This window comes from Telmatherina bonti (genome assembly GCF_933228915.1).
Source record: "Telmatherina bonti genome assembly, chromosome: 4".
Lineage (NCBI taxonomy): Eukaryota > Metazoa > Chordata > Actinopteri > Atheriniformes > Telmatherinidae > Telmatherina > Telmatherina bonti.
This window is the reverse complement of record NC_136622.1, coordinates 16,936,307-16,950,222: the sequence shown is the minus strand read 5'-3', so window position 1 is coordinate 16,950,222 and position 13,916 is coordinate 16,936,307. Positions and strand designations below refer to the sequence as shown.

Here is a 13,916-nt window from a genome sequence, read left to right as displayed (position 1 = left end):
GGTAGCTCCCAAAGGATGGTAAAAAACAGCTGTATGACTACTACGTAGAGTAGAAATCCTGAAAGCTGAGAAATAATACACCTTAGCGGTTTGTTTGTCTGTTATGCTCAACTCCCAATCCAAATTTCATGTCAGAAAGAACAAAAACAAAAACGTTCAGTCTTTTAAGCATTGGCACAAAATAACAGAAAGCACACAATGAAGCTGGAGGGACTGAATGTTTTCCTCTTGAAGTCCGATGTCGAGCAATTATCCAATTGATGGTGCTATGGAGTGAAATAGACGTGGCCATGACCCTCAACCAATCCAACACTTTATACAATATTTCTGGCCCTTCAGAGGGCTAAAAGCTACAGCATAAAATTAGATTAGCACACCTATGCACTAATCCCATACACCATGTCAATGTCAGCACCAATCCCCACTCTTTTAATAACTGTACTTTAAAGCAGCATCATATGTCTGATGCTAACACACAGTTAACTGCTAAGATTAAAAACAGGCAGATATGGAAAAAAATAGGTCAAAAACCAGTCAATGTGAAAAACGTATTGAGGTGACAGGTTTAGCGCCGGTGTCATGGTTACGCAACATCATTAAGACAGCTGAAAGTCACTCAGTTTTCTGTATCTGAAAGGAGATGAAGAAATGCAACCCAAAGCTTGGTCCAAACCGTTTGGCTTTGGGTGGCTGTGGCCATGAGTATATCGACAGGATCAAGATGTAGGCAGTACTTAAAATGGATTTTCATGGAGAGGAAAACATGTAAACATTTCTTAACAATACGCGATTACAGCTCGTCAAAAGTGACTCACAAGCAACAAATACTTTTGTTGGTAAATGTGAGATTCCGCATCTTCCCCAAAGACACTTTGACATCTCAACCTGGAAAGTTGAGGATTAAATCAACAACATTCCAGCTGAAGGGCAACTACTCAACCTCCTAAACTATAACCACTTCCATGTTATGTGCTTTGTGCTGTTCCTATGGGAGACTAAAAGTTTAAAGTATTTGGGCTATTGTGGTTGCCAGGTCAGCGGTTTCAAGTCCTACATTCACAGATTAACATGAAATATGAACAAACTATTTCTGAAGGCGGAAGCTTTTAGTTTTTCCAGAAAGCATGACTCCAAGGCAGTCTTAACAGGGAAGAAAAAGTCTAAACGTGACATGTTTTCATTACTGGAAGAAATTCAGTGTTATACTTAGTTGCAAAAATAGTTGCACAAACAACCTAAAGTGGGACTAACTACACTAGTAAAACCCTGCTTGGTCGCTAATATCTGCACAAATTCAGTTTTAGAAAGTGTTAAGAAGTTTCAAACAGTTGCAGATGCCACTTTGATGTCAATCATTATGACACCAGATCTGGTTTACTGGAGGAACTGTTTAAAAGGTTTGATATTTGCAGCTGTGGTCGGTTGTTTATCACCGCAAAAGTTTCAACCTGATAGATTTTATATGGAAAGAGATAAGATAAGGAATCTAGTATTTAACAATGACATCATCAACAGAGATCAACAAAATATATATATATAAATGGACCACATCTATTTAGTTCTTTTCTAGTCTTATCAACCACTGAAAGCTCTTTACAGTAAAAGCTACATCCGGCCATGCAGAACATTTCATCCTTTTCATAATGCCTGTTGTGTTTTATACACAATACATCAGGGACAGCTGTGGGGTTATCGAACAGCTAACTAATGAGTAGATAACCCCCCTGTAAGTCCAGAGACACAGCTGCTATGAAGAGTGCAATCTTGCCTCGATCTAATTTAATGTTTGTAACATTAGTTGAAAACACATAATTATCTTAAATAAGCATAATACAGAATGAACAGTATATTCACTTGGGAGCTGACCCCTCAACCGGCCCACATCACACAAAGCATGAACTTACTCACCCAGAAGACAGTAGTTAACATCAGTGCATTGACCTATATGTACAGAAAGTGAATTCATGGCGCACTGACTCCCACCCCCGGGCTTACTGCTATGTCACATGTTTTGTTTTGTTTTTTTTTGCAACACCATCTGAGTTCTCTGAATACCTGGCACACTGCACGAAGACACCATTACATTCACACAGTTTAGGACAAAATGTTGCATGATGTGTTCATAATGTAAATAATGCTCACTGCATGATTCACAGAATGCTCACCCTTCTATACATTTACATTCACTCTCCGGAGGATTTTTTTTAAATGTTGTTTATGTAAGTAAATTTGCTGTACATAAATACATCACCATCAGAAATTAGGACTTCCTACAAACCCATGAGAAAACTTAGTTTCTGCACAATTCATTTACAAATGACAGTAACTGTGACAGTGAGGACAGAACTCTGTACAGGCTGTGAACCAGAATCTGAAGTCTAATGGCTTGAAAGGGTACGTGTGGTCCAGTGTACTGGTGTGTGCTTTGCGTGTGATGGCTTTGCCGTTGAGGTCTAAGAACTTAGAGGGGAATCATTTCAGAGACACTGTAACTGAAACACATGCGTTTTCTCCTATTGGAGCCAGTTAATATGGTGAAAAAACGTGGAAGAATAAATAACTGTAAAGCAGCAGAGAGCAGAGGAGACAAAAATATCACAAACTGAGAAACATTTAGCTTCATTTATCAGTGTGTTTTGCGTTCAGTTGTGTTATTAAAAATCACTTTGTACCCACTAAGTTTTTTAAAAACCCTTAAATGTACCAATTAGACACAAATAACAAATCCTTCTGTATCACTGACCCACATGCAACACATGAAATCTGAATGGGCATGAAAAGCAAGATTTGGTATTAATGGTCCAAGTGGGTCAAACAATGTGACGAGTCAGACTGATGTAATTCACTCATCACTTGTTTAGTAACTATGAACCTTGTCGTGCAAAAGTGTCTACTGAGAAAAAGGCTGGCTGAACAAAGTCTCTCCACCATGCTGATACCAGATGGCCTCTGAGCATATTTTAACCTTCATTTACCGAGGGAAGTCCAGTTAGGCACATGTTTCCTCTTTTAGCAAAACCTTGCTCTACATTGAAACAGCTACACACATTCACAACTGGGAGTTTGCCAGTGTAACCACATACACTGCTTCTGGCTACTGGTACAGTTGGGGGTTACTTCGCTCAAGGGCACCTTGAGTGGATGCTGTTTGGGGTGCCAAACAGTCTCATCACTGCCTCAACCAGCTGACCTCAAAGCCAGCTGTGTTTTTTTTTTTCTGTGGCTAAACTGCTGGCAACACAGTTTAATCTCCATGCACCATACATGCAACAATTCCCCTCGGAATAAATAGTCCAACTCAAATGGTCACAGAGAAAATGAGAAAGACAGCAGATAAAGATTAGGGGAATGGACATAAAATGGGAGACAAAAAGAGAAAGTGAGGGAAGAAAGCTTGAGGAAGAAAAAAAAAACAACGTGAGAAGGGCAGAGAGAGGAGAGAAGTCCTAACACTCTCTGGTACACACAGATATTATTCATTCAGAGGATATGAATACACCCTCAAGTGCAGTGCTTTGAGCCACCTGAGAATACACACTTACACATACTCGGAGTTAAAAAAAAACACACACACACACATACAGAGCTGCTGTGTACAAACACAAACATTGCAGGAACACACAAAAGTCTTCCTGCCAGAGGAAAACATTGTTCAAACACAAATATACAAATGAAGCATGCACATGCCTTCAGATACATACAATCCACAACACATCAGTACACACACAGACACACACAAGGAGGGGATATATTGTGAGGAGAGAAGACAGCAGAGGAGAGGAGAGAGAGAAGGAGGGGCAGAGTTGAAACGAATATGCAGTGATCGAGAAACAGCCTGGGAGAGTTAGTGTTTCTGTGGATTACATGGAGGGGCTGAGGGAGACGCAGGACCGATTAGTGAATATGGAAGAGGGGGAACAGGAGAAAGAGAAAAGAGGTTGATGAAAGAGGTGCAGAAATGCTAATACAACACGGCTGCACACAAACGCTTGGACATGCTTGTCACTGTGAGTAGTTTAGTGAGTCAAAGTTGGACTGATCTTCAAAGGCAAGAAATTAGAAATAAAACAATCTCTTTAATATTTTAAGAAGGATTATTATGTCTATTTTGTTTTGCGCAATTTTAGAGTGGAAATAAAAGAAATGAGCTCTGTACAAAACACCAGGCAGTGTATGAAGTTGGAGCTCTTAAAAACCATTTCCAGAGGTCTCAGACCTTAATTAGCTACTTAGGGTGATGGCTTATTCGCATTTACTATCAGGAAATGAGAGATTATGTTCTTCAAACCTTTATAACTACCTAAGCTTGTCCGGTCATTGTATAAGTAGCTGCCCAGCACTGTGAAAATAAAATCCCCATAAAGCAGCAGTGGGCAGTAAAAATACATCTGATGTCATCAAGATGCTGTTTATTTCATTCAGAAAATGAAAAAAGAAATGACTGCTATCTCAACAACTTAGGAAACCTTCGGAGAAAACTGCCTTAAAACTAGTGAAAGAAGAGCATCAAAATCCTTATTTGGCTGCAAAAGACCTTCAGGGGGATTTAGCAGGCTTTGAAACGGTGGTACCCTATTCTACTCATCAGCAACAACTATTGTACACAAATGTGACCTTCACAGGGGAGTCATCGGAAGAAAACCTGATGCATCATGTAAAGCTGGTGCATCATGTAAACAAGTCTTGGTGAAGTGAACATTAAAACATTCTGCAACACTAAACAAGGCTCAAATAATAAAAAGTGCAAATTTTCATGAAGACAAGACCTTTCCAACTGCTGCGATACAGGAAGTGGCACAGGGAATATTTCACTGGTGGTGGGGGAAATGGATTCAATTAAACCCTGCAAAAGCCAAAAGTAAACACAAGCTGATAAACAAAAAGAAAATAGGAAGATTTATGCATCATGATAATGATCCTACTGAAACTTTGTAATTCACTCAACTATCTCAAGACATGCAAGCCAAGAATCTTGTCTTGGTCCTTCTTTGTCATATCAGCTTTTTGCAGGAAGATTGTTTACAGGCTGAGGTACCAACAAAGTGAGGTGTTACTAACAAAAACACTTCTGCTTTTTCCATTGTTTTAAATAGTAAAAGAAGGAATTGAAAAAAGTAACATTGCTTTAAATAATAAAAAAAAAAAAATCTCTCATCTAACTTAATCACTCGCTCACTGCCTTGCTCATGGTAACCCAGATTTTAACCTCAAGCATCACACAGTTAGGCCAAAATTTTTGCCCTTAAATGTAAAACTTATGATGAGCTGAGTAGGCCGAGCTCGGCTTAGTGGTGACGGTAAAGTAAAGGGAAATGCAAAAACAAATACATGAAGGAAAAACAGAACGACTCAAAGAAATGAGAGAAACAAAAGCGATGAAAGAGGAAAATGTACTCATCTACCCATCCCATGAAAGGAAGAATAAAAGAAAGGAAAACAGTGATGGGGAGAGGAGAGATGGATAGTCACAGATAACACACAGCATACAATGAAAGTGACAGCTCTGCTCCGAGTCTGACTCTGCTTGACTGTTGTTTCATTATAATCTCATAACTGTCAAATCCTGGTGCAAGGGGGGGCGAGGCAGGGTGTGTGTGCGTGTGTGTGGAGGGGAGGGGGGGTTAAATAGTTTCATAGTGGGAGACGAATGGAGAGAAAGCTGCAATGCATCTACATGGCTGGTTCAGCCAAGCTGAAGGCAAACTGGGGAGGCAGATGTAGACAGAGGCTATCACATGCAAGCATCAGTACATGCTGTTTGTAGCGCACACACCACACAAACTACACACAAACACTTCATAGTAGCTTTGTTTGATTGCCTAAATATTCCATCACTCCTCCACTTAGAAGATCATTTATATTATATGAATATTTTTTTAATGGAATTGGGGAGTCATTGCGACTTATCAACCCCGTTTACTATTTATTTACACATTTATCCTGTCACTTTCATGTCATTCACTGACTGATTATCTTACTTTCTTATATGTCCCTCAGCTGCTCATTTGTCAGTCTCTAAATCTCTCTAACTCACTCATTCACTCAGATGACTGCTTACTAACTTCCTGCTTTCTTTGCCTGACAAATCCCCTCAGCATCACATCAGAGTGAATATGTTTAAAGGTGACATCATCACCTGTGAAACTCCTGCTAAAATCAGTGTAAATGGGGTAGCAGGTCACACATATTCCCAAGTCAGCTCTCCGACACTAAAACTCCCTGACAGAATGCAAACACAGCACTACAAAGGATTCTAAAGAAACAATGTTGCTCTCATTTCTTTTCCAGAACTTACTGAGGCTTTGATCAGCGGCAACAAAGAAGCTTGTAAAGCTATAAGTGAAGTGTATTTCAAAGTCAAAAGCTATAATAAAACACTAGAAATAAACCTAGACAGACTTTCGCGTAACTTAAAAATGAAACTGTGTCTTATGTGATGTGCATTTCTTCAAAAAAGCTTGGAACCTTAATTCCACGTTATTATAATCAGCATCATGTGATGATTGATGAGCTGCAAAGGTCACGGTCCATAAAACGCTGTTTGGTTTCAGTCGGGAAAAGGTTTCTTTAGATGGGATATCAAGACAATGGTGGCAGTTGGCTATGTCACAAAGAGCTGCAGTTTATTGTTTCCCAGCTAAATAGATTTTCTTTAATTGTACAAAAATTGCTATGGCAACTTGGATTGTGCTTATCCCAGCGCATGTCAATCATACTGTATTTGCAGTGTTGTGATATCGATTACTGCTCAGAGCCATACAGCTCCAATTCTAACCCAGAAAAATGTGATTGCGAACTTAAATAAATAAATATTTCACCTAAGCTGTTTGCTGCCTTTCCAATATATTGTTAATCAAGCTGAATAATATGAAAATGTCCACCAGAATTCACAAAATTCACAAAAGAATTAAACAAAGCCATGTCATACTGAAGATCTAATATGTTTCCATCACTCTGGAGTATTGCTGCCATATATTCTCATTTGACATCCAGACAATGCATCATCCTTTCTCACACGTCTTCCTCACAGAGAACTACCGTAAGTCTTGTTGCTTCCCATGCCATCAGGTACATCTAACCTGAACAACAGCTCCATCACTGCCAACATTTCTCCCTTAAAGCTTCCCTGAAAGACTGTTACAGGTAGCAGCTGTCTAAGACTGGAAAACCAAACCTAATTTTCTTGCTTTGTCTACTTTCCACTCATTCAATTTCCACAACCTGCATGTAGTGTCGGCATGGTTTCAGAAAGCCAAGTGGAAATTTTAAATATCAACCCAGTTGTTTCATGAGCTCAAATCAAGAGAAAGACAAAGTGAAAGGAAAAAGGAAAATGCAGGGTTCAGCAAAGCATCATCCAGCTCTATCGCTCCATTTCTCACTCACACACAACCTCATCATGTTGGAGTCCTTATCTTCACAGTATTTTTACACTGAATAAAGCTACAGGGGAATCTAGACAGGCTTCACACATGCAACCTCCCTCCCATTTTTTCCACACATTTTTCATTCCATGGTCTCTTACCCGTGACAGTGATCAGCATGGGAGCAACCAGTGGCCTGTTGTTATATATATTTCGACTCAGCCGGATCTCTCCGCTTGTGCGATTCAGGAACAGCAGGTGAAGCTCGTTTCCCCTGTTGATGGTGTAGTACAGCCTGTCTGACACATCAGGGTCATGGGCGGGTACTCTCCCAATCACCCCACTTGGGAAACTGTCGGACCGATTTGACACAAAGTTGTTGAAAATTATTTGAAAGTCCTGTAGAGTTGGTCGATTGTCATTCTGGTCCACCAAACGAATCCTGACAGTCGCCCTGCTGACAAGAGGAGCTGACGTGGCCTGAACTACAATGACATACTCATTGCGGGCTTCATAGTCAAGATCAATGAGAGAAGTGAGCTCTCCTGAAAAGATATCCATCTGAAAGATCTCCGGGATGTTGCCCTCTACGATTTGGTACATGATCTGAGCATTGGCACCTTCGTCTGGGTCGGTGGCAGTGATCTGAGCGACCACAGAGCCGACAGCACTGTTTTCTTTCACCAGAACCTCAAAGTCATCAGCAGGAAAGACAGGAGCATTGTCGTTCACATCAAGGACTGTCACCTGGATGTGGACAGGGGTTTTCTGAGGGGGCACGCCACGGTCCACGGCATAAGCAGTGAGCTCGTAAAAGGGAACGCTCTCACGATCCAAACGACGAACAGTTCGGACGATGCCAGATGTGGGTTCGATGGTAAAATCTCCATCGCCGTCCTCACCATTTTGGAAGGTGTACTGAACACGTCCGTTGGCATGTGCATCACGGTCTGTGGCTGAGATCTGGAGCACACTGGTGAAGGGGGGCGCATCTTCACTCACTGTTCCCTGATATCTGGGACTGAGAAACAAGGGTGCGTTGTCATTCACATCATTTACATTTACCTCAACGTAAGTTGTGTCTGATTTCTGTGGAATGCCATTGTCTTTAGCTGTGATAGCCAAAGTGTAGGTCATCTGGTCCTCATAGTCAAGCTCAGCCAGGAGAGTTATCGCTCCTGTGGCTGGATCGATCCGGAACTGAGGAATGTTATCTTCAAGAAAGTATGTGATTCGAGCATTTTCACCGACGTCATCATCGGTGGCACTGATCACAACTACAGTGCTTCCAGGCGGCCTGTCTTCATTCACACTAACAGAGTAGTGGGCGCTCTGGAATACAGGTCGATGTGTGTTGGCATCTGTGATGTTGATGTGCACTTGACAAGTATCATGGAGTGTCCGATCAGAGGCAGTGACAGTGAGAACATATCTCCGCTCCTGTTTGTAGTCCAGTGGGAGGGCCAAGGAGAGAAGCCCAGCTCCTCCAGCTGTGCTGATGGCAAAGCGGTTTCTGGTGTTCCCCCCTGTTATCTGGTAGGTCACGGCACTGTTTATGTCTCGATCCACAGCTGTGACAGTCACAACACTGGTACCAACCGCTGCGTCCTCATTCAGGCGAGCATAGTACTCCTTCTGAATGAACTCAGGGCGGTTGTCATTAACATCCATCACTGTTATAGTGACACTGGCTGTAGCAGAAAGAGGTGGCATGCCATAATCCCTGGCCTCCACGCCAAAGAAATAGTGCTCCACTGATTCCCTGTCGAGAATGGAGCTGACAGTGACCCAGCCAGTAGCAGAATTGATGACAAATGGTGTGTCAGAGCCAGTTCCAGTTAACCTGTACTCCAAACGCGCATTATCTCCAGAATCTGTATCAATAGCCTGAATGTGGAGGATGGAGCTGCCAACTGGGGCACTCTCAAGCACGGATGCCTGGAATGGTGTGGAGACAAAAATTGGTGGGTTGTCATTGACATCTGTCACTTGCACACTGACAATTCCAGTATTGTTGGAAAGAGGTGGTCGCCCATTGTCCTGCGCTCGAACACGGAGTGTATACTCGCGTTCTGCCTCGTAGTCTAGCGGGGCCACCACCTGAATTTCACCGGTGACGCTGTCGATGGAAAACTGTCCACGGCTGTTACCACTGATGATGTTATAGTGAACAGCTGCATTACTGTCCTTGTCGCGGTCTGTGGCACTCACACGAAGAATCTCAGAGTGAGGACGCACATCCTCCTTCACTGCCACTACGTAGCGCTTCTCACTGAACTGTGGCACATTGTCGTTCTCATCCAGCACTGTGATAAAAACTTTGACGGTGGCAGAGCGTGGCCCTGGATCCTTGCCCTGATCACTTGCCTCCACCTGGAGTGTATAGTGCTCATTTGTTTCCCTGTCCACAGATCCACGAGTTGTAATGAGACCAGAGCGTGGATCAATCTCAAAGGCAGCCCGAGCCATTGCAGCTGTCTCACCGACAAACCGGTAACGGATATTAGCATTGGAAGGAGAGTCTGAATCGGTGGCCCTCAGCTGAAGGATGGGATAGCCTTCTTCTACATTCTCTCTGATCGTCTCTCTGTACTCTGTCTGCTCAAATATAGGAGAGTGATCATTCCGGTCTGAAACAGTAATGGCCACCATTGTGGTCCCAGATAGCCGAGGGGAACCGTGATCAGTTGCTGTAACCCGGAAGTAATGCAGATCCATGTGTTCTCTGTCAAGAATCTGAGTGGTGGTGATCAGACCTGTGTCTGGGTGGATATGAAAGTAGTCAGAGGAGCGACTGTTCATCAGAGGAGCCATGGTGTAGCTCACCCTGCCTGCATCTCCTGCATCTTGGTCTGATGCTGACATGATAATGACTGAGGTGCTGGGTGGCTGGTTCTCAGCAACTTGTACTTGGTAGTTATACAGTGAGAAATGGGGGTGTCTGTTGGCTGCACGTCTAGAACGTGACCAAGGCATCAAAATCCTTCTGTCCTTCTCTCCTGGTGAAGTAACATCATCTCCTACTATTATCAGTCGTTCCAGGTTCCTCTCGAACCTTGAATGTTTTTCCTCCCCTCCAACCTCACTCTCCCCACCCTCACCTCCCTGGTGGCTTTCATGTGCCTGGGTCTCTTCTTCCTCTATGTTGTTATCTAACTGTGTGATGCTTGAGATGCTACTGCCCCTATCCTGATCATTTCCTCTTATCACTCTTTCCTCTGTCTGGTCTGCTTTTGTTACCCCCTTCTCCCTCACCTTCTCCCAATCCCCCTTCTCTTCTGTCCACGGTTCCCTCCCTCCCATTGGCCGCGCCTCTCTTTCGCCCTCCCCCACCTGTAATTTTCCTCCCCAAACATCAGCAGGAACAGCAGCAGACCCCTCCAAGCCCTCTCTTTCCCTCTCTGCAATTCTCTCCCTTCCCTCCCCAGCCCCCATCAGCAGATTATCTGACTGCCTGACACCTTTGGGCTCTAATGGCACTTGATTACCGGATTTTAATTGCATATGGGCGCGTTCACCTCGCTCAGAAGACGAACAGTCAGGCGAAATGCACTCAGCGCACCCTGCCTGGACAGCATCCTCCCTCAGGTCTCGCTTTTGTGTCTCACCGTGCCAGTCTAATGTCTGCGCTTTCGTTTCATAAATATTCCCCTTTCCCTCCTGATTCTCCTCGCCTGCATTGTTGTTATTGCTGTTGGTGTTGAATCTGTTCAGCAGAATAACGTGTTGAGCATCTCGTGGAGCTGTCCGCTGTGCTGAAATCTCTCCCCCAGTTGAGGGTAAGCGAGATGGAGAGTCGCCATGCCACGTGGTCAGATTCATTTCCGAGAAAAACGAAAGAAAGCCTGCTTTAAAGTGATAAGGCTGCGCTTGTAGACGCGGCTTTATTGCTGTGGCAGAATGAAGCGTGGCTGACGCAGCACCGACAGATGTAACGGGAAACTTAGCAGTGGAGGAAAAGCCTGAGTCACCGGCAGACTCTGCCGCTGAAGTTGCTTTTACTTCTTCAGCAGACTGATGGAGCGACGTGGAGAGTTCCTCACTCTCTGCATAAAAACCAGTTTGGGTTTGAGAGTGTGTGTTAAGCACCGGATACTTAGATGCGGTTTCAGAGATGGTGCTTCTGTTGGTCAGAAACCGCTGGTCTGTGATGCATCTGAGCATATATTGGATGACGAGATTCATCTGAGCTTTGTCTCCCTGCGGGACCATAAACGCAGCTAAATATCCGTCCCTCATTTCTTTTGTGCCTAAACAACTAAAGCAACAACCGGGAGCCTCCCTGTTCTCTCTCCAGACTTGCCTGCCCTGCCCCCTGGTTGCTGGTGCTGATTTCCCCTGCTGAATCTCATTATCAGTCCTGTGGAAGAGCGTCAGAATCGGAAAAGCCAAACCATTATCCGGGTAATTAGATAAATTAATGTGTTTGTTGCCGTGGTGAACCCCTCCTCCTCTCTCATCCTCTACCTCTCTACCATCATCCCTCCCCTGATCCACAATTCTGGCATTGTTAGAACTTGCATCTGGAGGAGATAACCAGCGACCAAACAGCGCCCTGGCACCGTGGTTGATGAATGCGTTGGACCTACACCTACACCTGAATGCATCCTTCTGCTCATCACGTCCTCCACATCTCTGCCCCCTCTTCTTCTCTCTGCTTCTAATGCACCCACTCATCCAACTGTCATCACCCCCCTCTGTGTTACTGTTAGGATCAATAACCCTGTGCCTTTTCAAGTGAAAAAAAACGCAGACTCTCTTGTCCACGCTGGGTGAGCTCAAACCAGCATCCCAAACCTCCTTGTTGCTGCTGTTCATTGAAAACTGTCGCTGCTTAGTTGTATCAGTGTAGCCGATCTGAGAGAAACAAAAAGTTAGAAACTGCCAGATGTAGTCTGAAATCTTTGTGAAAATGGGGTTGACTTTGAAGATGTAGTTTGAAGCATCAGCATGTGGTAAAATATATCCAGAAAGAAGACAGTCGCTCCAGGAGGGAGTGGCTGGAGAGGAGCCAGGTGAGGGCTTGTTGGTCCGGAAGGGAGCTTGAACGTCAGAGCTGAAGGAGTAAAGCCAGAGTGTAGGGGAGCACCGTGTGGATAACAGCATCCTCACCTCACGAGCCCTTTTGCACACCTTTCCTCCTCTCCTCTCTCCACTTCCGGGTGCCTCACACAGGCCAGAGGCGTGCACAAAGGCTCCGGCAGCACCGCGTTTGGCGAGGTGTGGCCTCAACGCGCACGTTTTAGTTCTTTGTACTTCTCTCTTTTTGCCGTTTTGAAGCGGCGAGGAGGTGAAAGCAGGTGAAGCGGGAAGGGAAAAAACGCCCTTCCTCTCCATCCGTCCTCCCTCCACTCCCTCTCCTGCGCGAACGCCATCGGAGTTCAACCTGCTCTCACAACCGGAGTGGGAAACTGTCGGATGGGATAACGACGCCGGAGGGTCGTCTGTTCTCTCCCAGAGCGTCCCGACTCTTTTTAGCCTCTTTTTCAGAGCGTTCCTCGTCCCATCTTGTTGATATCCCCCCAGCGTCCCCCCTGCATGCTGTACTCCAGAGCATCCAGCGTGTATCCGCACCTCAGTCCACCTGCTAGGGCGTAGATTCCAGATACCCCTCGGTGACTCTTCTGCCTCTTGGCACTGCTGAAGCTCCTGGTTCACTTTACCGGTGTCTCGGTTGCAGAGGCCCGGGGTCCATCTGTAGGAAGCCCCTCCTGTACTCCCCGTCCCTGGGGTGAGGGCTAACAAAGGACCGAGGAGAAGCAGGTGGAGTGCCAGAGACGAGAGCAGGAGCGGGGTGAAGCCCGTTAGCGGTGCAGCCATTTAGTCTCTTCCTTTCTCTGTGTCTCCCCTCCTTTCTCCCTCTTCCACCTCACACTGTTCTCTTATCTTTCTCTCTTGAGTGCGCCTTCCTTCTTTCTCCCTCGTTCAGCTAACCCTAGGTGGCCAGTTCCAGGACCTCCGGCTCCACCCGACACCTTCCCCCAGGCTCCCCCGTCGCTCTGTCGGCCTGGAGAGTTGGCATCTACCCACTGTGGTCCGTGGAGCTGGACGTGGGAGCGTTAGGAGCGGCGCGGCATCTCTCCTTCCGTTCATTCACATCCAACATGGCTCACACACTCACACTGACTGACTGGCTGGCTGGCTGGCTCACACACTATCCCTCAAGAGTGTGTGTGGGTCTGTATGTATGTGTGTGCGCTCCTCCAGCAGCGGCAGTGCAGCCCGGCGGAAGGCTACTATCCATCCACACATATGAGCGCGCGCGCGCACACACACACACACACACACACACACACACACACACACCATCACGCTCTCATCTCTTCTCTTTCCACCCCTCCCCCTTTTGCTTGCGTCTCTTCATTCCCCTCTCTCTCTCTCTCCTTTGCACTCATAATGGTTGGCTCCGGTGAGCAGGGCTGTTACACAGCACCCGCGGCGACCGCCATGTCCACAACTGGAATAGGAAGAGGGGGGCTAGTCCGTATCTTACACAATCACACTGTCATCATCCTGTCATATGAAGACTTATCCTCTTAACAAATCGCCCTG

General features: G+C 45.2%; 1 protein-coding gene across 1 annotated transcript in view; it reads right to left on the bottom strand.

The window, feature by feature from the left end:
• Positions 1-13,184, bottom strand: part of celsr3 (cadherin, EGF LAG seven-pass G-type receptor 3) — a gene marked incomplete at both ends in the record, with an annotated part of 103,595 nt that extends 90,411 nt beyond the window's left edge. The window contains one exon of the mRNA XM_079238454.1: positions 7,526-13,184. Within this exon, the coding sequence (XP_079094580.1) occupies positions 7,526-13,184 (5,659 nt within the window). The remainder of the gene's footprint in view (positions 1-7,525) is intronic.
• Between the last annotated feature and the right edge of the window lie 732 nt (positions 13,185-13,916).